The sequence below is a fragment of the Chroicocephalus ridibundus genome, chromosome 6, assembly GCF_963924245.1.
Source record: "Chroicocephalus ridibundus chromosome 6, bChrRid1.1, whole genome shotgun sequence".
NCBI lineage: Eukaryota > Metazoa > Chordata > Aves > Charadriiformes > Laridae > Chroicocephalus > Chroicocephalus ridibundus.
The window spans coordinates 11,945,078-11,951,077 of NC_086289.1; the positions used below are offsets into that span (position 1 = coordinate 11,945,078).

Sequence of the window (6,000 nt, forward strand, 5' to 3'; positions counted from 1 at the left end):
TGCAGCAGCAGGCTGGAGAACATCCCAAGTCCCACCTACTCAACACCCTTCCAATGCTTGCAATACCTCCAGTGAGAGACCTATACTGCCTACAGGACGTGGCCTCATTTCTCATCCGGGAGCCTCATTCTTTCGCAAGGCATCAGATAATCTCATTCAGCACTCCCACTGGTGCCTGGAACCCATCCACTGGTGAGGACAAGACATTTCTCAGAGACGAACCACCTGGATATCCAAGAGTTTGACCAGGAATAAAGCGCATGCTGTATACCTCACTCTGATTCAAAGGCCGAGCTCTGCCAATCAATAAGGCAAAAGCCACAGGTGCACCAGCTCTTGGGGCTTCATGCTTCTCTCCTCTGGGAGACGTGTTGCTCTGTTTTCAGACCTGTGCTGTGCCCCAGTTTATTCTGAGTCAGTGACTTCTGTGATTTTGGTCAAGACACTTGACTGACCCAGCTGCAAAATTAAGAGGACCTCCCATGAGAAAAAAATACATCATATGCAGGATGGGGTCCCTCAGCTAAATAAGAAGAAGGTAGGATTCTCCAGCCAGCAGCAGAAGGTCCTTCTCTGCTAGCTCTCAGGATGCTCTGCTGACAAGGGATGCGATCAGTTCTCAGCAGTGCTTCTGGCACAGTCCTACAGTTTTACCTCTGCCCTATCATTTCTCTCGCTGTGGCTTCCTTCTGAATTTTATGCTGAGGTCCAAACAGCGTGAGTCAAACTAACCCAACCTGGAAGTGGCTAACACATGAATCACTGTGGCCAGGTCACGAACCAGGAGGAATGAAAAGGGTTTATTGTGAGCTGAATGAAAAATATATAAATAAAGGAGCCCTGTACTGCTCCATATATCACGTCGCCGTAAGATTCAAGACCATCTATACTGACCTTGCACCGCGTGTCATTGGTTCAATGGGAGCTCTGCGCACAGACGGAAGGCAGTCTTGTCTCCTTCTGCCCTCCGCTAATTATAGGTTTCTGATACATCTTTACTTTGGCTTGTCAAAAAAGCGACCCCAAACAGTGCATAAACAATGGAAGGAGCCACAGGATGAAGATACTGTTGACTCACCTTCAAGGCTCAGTTTTCCTCTCCTTCAGAGAGGATTATCCAGGAGCAAAGGACAAATCTAAGGTCACCCATATGCTATGCCCAGCCAGAAGGTCAATAGACATAGGCAACACTTGAAGAAGATCTAGCTATCTTCTGTGAGGGGCCAAAGTCCCATGCATGCACAACTCTACTGGACTTGTGAATAAGGACATGGCTGTTACAGTGGCTTGCTTGCCCTCATGCTTTTAGAAGAGGATATGGTGACATACATCTGTATCTGTAGTGAGATCAGGATATATTACATACCCTGTCTATTACAGATAAGTCATCATATCCGAGGAATTCATCACGTGTTTACGCAACTCCTGCTGACAAAGCGTGAGTGCACACACACAAAGGGGATGCTTCCTAAACCTCAGCTGAGTTTACTCCAGGTCCCTCTAACAACCTTTTCCGAACTCCAGCATTTCAGACGCTACAGATTTCCAGCCGTGCTTATTCATGAAGTGGCATTTGCAGGGGTTACAGATACATCAACAGAGCTGCCCTCAGCACAACTTCCATTTCTGAAAACAGCCACTGTGATATTTTTCATGTGACGTTTCCATTCCTTAGATACCAAGCTTAAATTTCTAGAAACAGGTCATTTGGAAACCTGTACATGTCGGTCAGCAAGGTGTGTTGGGATTGGGTTTTGTGGTCTCGCCATGAGCACTGCAGCCAGCAGGCAGGCAGGCAGCACTGTTACTCATTTCCAGAGGCGCAACTGGAAAAATAATTCAGTTCTATTTCAGCAGCTAAAATACTCCAGTTTACCCAAGCAGTCTGATAACAGGACACTAGCCTCCCCAGTCACGTACTGTAATACAGACAATTTTTATTCTTATTTTTTTTAAAGGTGAGTGAATATTAAAAGGGTGGTTTCAGAGTTGGGCAGAGGAGCTGAAAGGGCACCGCTGAAGTGGTGTCTCCCACTGCCGTCACCCCGACGGTACATCCCACTCTGCTCCGTGGCTCTCCGCCCTGTGGTTCTGTTTCCACACCACCCAGCCAACCCATGGTCCCTCTGCTGTTATTCACAACCACGACGATGCGATGTGGGACCTCTACACATAAAAAAAATCATCTCCTTATTTCTCCCTGGGAACCAAGCAGGTAGGAAACTCCTGCCTTAGCTGGAAGTCCTGCCCTTGATGCGGACGGCTCCACCACCCACCTCACACCACTGTCCTGGAGGCAGAGGGGGGAAACTGGTGTGTTTTGGGGGCTGAAAAGGGCCTCGTAGCTGCTCCTCTGCCACCAGAATATGTGACATCTGCGATATCCAAGAGTTTGGACCCACACGAGACAGAGTTGCCTCCACCTCTTAGTGGCCTCCTCCTCCAAATAGCATCCACTCCTGCTTGGGACAGTGTCTTAAAAAGGTGAATAACCTGGTATGGCCTCCAAGGGCTTGGAAGAACAAATGCTGATGCTGAGCGGGACTTATCAGAAACTGTGTAAAACTACCAGGAAAACCACTTGAGCTCCCCCAGCCATAACAGCCCTTCCTTAAATCCCTGCCTTTGGCTCCCGAAGCCCTTCAGCTTCCACATAGCTGCGGTGCCGATCCCAGCCAGCACCCTGGCGCTTCCCCCCGCCCCGAACCCGTCCCCTGGCCTGGCCAGGAGGAAACAAACATCTCCCTGTCACCTCTTATTTTTTCAAGACTGCGTTTCCTTGGGGCAGGGCACCGTCGTTCCCCTACGTGCACCGCACCCCGCACAACCGGGCTGTGACTCAGCCACCTTCCTGACGGGAGTAACACCAAAATAGCTCGTTCCAGCCCTGCGTAACGTCGCCGTCAAACCACCTGGGCATTCTGCAGGAAGCAGGCGAGCACCGAGTTTGTCCGCAGCCTACATCACCCAACCTTTTTTATTTTTTTGCCGTGGTCTCCTCTGTTATCGCTAATTGCCAGGTCAGAGACTGTAACGAGGAGTGACCAGCCACTATCAACGTGGCTGCCAGGCTGCCAGCACGGGGTGCGCTGGCAGACGAAAGGGCACAGTATCCTCATGGTACAAGAACCTCAGCTGCACATGCAAGACTATACATATATATACACATTAGGATCTAATCTTCCCAATTCTGCAGCTATTCCTTCATTTAGACAGGGCCCGTAACGCTCAGAGGCTGTTTTCCAATCCCAGCAGCATTTTTCTTTGTTTGGGAGCATCACGTAAAAGCTGGCCTGGTTTGCGATGGTCACGTTCTGAATCGCACGTTCAATAGTTGAGCCTTTGGTTAAATGGGACTTCTCAAAATAAAACATCCCGATTGCAAATTAAAATGTTGTAAAAAGGTTTTGCAGAATTGCCTAATAAAAGTGAGGGTTTTTCAGTACTGTGGCCATGACAATTGTTAGCGAAAACTTCAGTGAAAACAAGTGCTCGGAAACAGAGTTGTTTGGATGCAAACACCTCTTTTCAAAATCTAGCAATAAAAAATCCTGCATCCTGCTGTCCTGCTCCTTTTCCAGCTCCTTCCAAATGAGGAACTGCATAAAATGATGTATTTTTAAATGGAGCGTAGAAAAGATCAGATACTATCCACCTCAACGGCAAGAAAAATTCTATCCCCCCCCTGAAAAAAACGCACAATTCTGACTGTTTCCCTTCAAGCCAAGAGCACTTTTAGAGAAAAAAACAAACACGAAACCAACCCAGCAGTCTCACACTCGATTTCCAAAGCAGCGGTGCTGCCGCTTTCACACGCAAACCCGATTTTTCCTGGTAGCTCCTGTCATTTTCCAGCTCGCAGCCACCGGCCGCGGTGCAGCTTTGCTCCTCGGACCCTCAGCTTTGCAGATTCATTACAAAACAACAATTAGCGCGTGAGGAAAAAAAACAAACAACAAAAAACCCCAAAACCAACCAAACAAAAAACCCACCCCCAATATTAATTCCACTTTCGGAAACAGAAGAGCAGCCGGGATTTGTTCTGGGCCAGCGGAGAACAAGGGCTCTGGGCCCATGGCCACCAAGGCTTTAGCAGCAGAGGGGGCTCCCCGCCGTGGGACCCCTTTCCCTGCGTGTGCGTGGAAAAAGGGCACCCTATAGCGTCACCTATAGCTGCCATGGGGGGAGGGGGGGGTTGGAGCCGGAGGGGGGGTGTGATGGAGCGGCGCGGAGGTGGGGGGAACCCGCCGATCCCTTTGTAGAGTGAAAAGAAAGAGAAAACGCAGCACCCGCTCCGTGAAGAAGAGGAGAGGGGAAAAGGGAAATTGGGGAGGAAAGAGGAAAAATAAATGAGAAAGAAATAATAACAACATAATAACACCATAATAACAAAAAAATTAATTTAAAAAAATAAATAGAAAATAAATCAAGAGTGTCCTGGTTTGACAAAAATAAAGACTAAAAGAGAGAGGAGCGGCGCGACCCGGGAGAGGGCAGGGCAGGGCAGCGGGGGGAGCGCGCCCGGGGCTCCCGGTGGCTCCCCGGGGACAGCGGTACCGGCGCCCCCGGCCCCGCTCGGCAACGCGTGACGTCACACGGGGGACCCCGCCGCCCCCCATTGGCGGAGCCGTCCACGCGGCCCCGCCCCCCGAGGGGGTCTCCGCCAATGAGGACCCCGGGCTGCCTCCATGTGCGAACCATGTGGCCGCGGGGGGCGGGGTTCCGGCGGCCGCGGGTGTCCGCTCCGCGCATGGGGCTCCGCGGGCGCGCAGCGCAGCGGAGCGCACGGCGGCCCCGTCCTTTGTTCCCAACGCGTTCCCCTGTCCCCCACCCTGCCGCCGTCCACCCGCGGCTCCCGCCCCGCTCGGCAGACCCGCTCGGCAGGGGAAAGGCGCGGGTTACGCGCACCCTCCGCGCCCGCGGAGCAGGAGGCCGGCGGCGCGGCTGGTCGCCTCCCCGCACCGGGCGCTCGCCCTGCCCTGCCCTGCCCTGCCCTCCCTCCCCGCCGGCTACCTGGCGAGCGCTGCCGCTTGCCTACGTGACTCTGCCCATGCCCCGGCGGGGGGAGCGGGGACGTGTCACCGCCTCCTCCCCCGCCGCTCCGGCTCCGCGCCGGCCCCCCCCGGCCCCTCTCCGCGCCCGCCGATAGCCGGAGATGCGCACCCCCTCCGCGCCGGCCCGCTCCGCTCTCCATCCCAAACTTTCCCCCCGGGCCCGACCTCCCGGGGAGGGGAGGCGCGGGGGGGGGAATCCCACGCGTGTCTCCGCCGCGGGGAGGCGGCGGGGGGGGGGGGGGGGGAGGCCGGCCCCGGCGTCCTTTGTCACTGCGCCCCGCGGTCCCTGCAGCCAGCCAAAAGTTTGGGTTATTATTTTTTTTCGCACGCCACCCCCCCCACCCCCCCCACCACAACGCCGGTCACGCACACGCGTGGCCGCGCTCCCACACTTACTTTTATTCTCCTTCTCGATCCGCTCCAGGTAGCTGGCGGCCTCCAGCAGCACCTGCACGTTGTAGAGGAAGGTGTCCATACCCGGGCTCCTATTGCAGATATCCCCGAGGGGGCACCGGCTCTCACCGGACGCCCCCGCGTCCCGCGGTTCCCTCCGCGGCCGTCCGCGCTTCCCCATAACACATACAACAAACCCACCCCCCCACCCCCCCCGCCTCTTCTCCTCCGCGCACGCCTCCCTCTGCGCCGCTGCGGAGCGCGGCCGTCCGTCTGTCCGTCTGCCGGCGAGACCGGCGGCCGCCGCGGTCCTAGCGCCGCCGCTCTGTCGCCCCGCGGGCCGCCGTCGCCGTCCCGCCCCCCCCCGCGCCCCGACGGGGCGCGGGGGGGGGGCGGGACGGCGGCGGCGGCCCCGGCCGCGCCTGCGGAGTGTAAGCGCCGGCCGGTTTATTATCAAATTCCTCCTCCTTTTATCAGCATCCCCACACACCCCGAAAGCCGTCTCTGGGTTCACACTCCGAAAGCAATCAGTAAATAAATGACTATTTTTTTT

General features: G+C 55.1%; 1 protein-coding gene across 4 annotated transcripts in view; it reads right to left on the bottom strand.

Moving 5' to 3' along the window:
• The window catches only part of MXI1 (MAX interactor 1, dimerization protein), a 62,928-nt gene extending 57,273 nt beyond the window's left edge, over positions 1 to 5,655 (bottom strand). For all 4 annotated transcript variants that reach the window (XR_010071479.1, XR_010071478.1, XR_010071477.1 and 1 more), the window contains exon 1: positions 5,451 to 5,655. Coding sequence is in view for 1 of the 4 variants with exons in the window: in XM_063337642.1 (XP_063193712.1) it covers positions 5,451 to 5,628 (178 nt within the window). In the remaining 3 variants the exon portion in view is untranslated. The remainder of the gene's footprint in view (positions 1 to 5,450) is intronic.
• Positions 5,656 to 6,000: the final 345 nt, after the last annotated feature.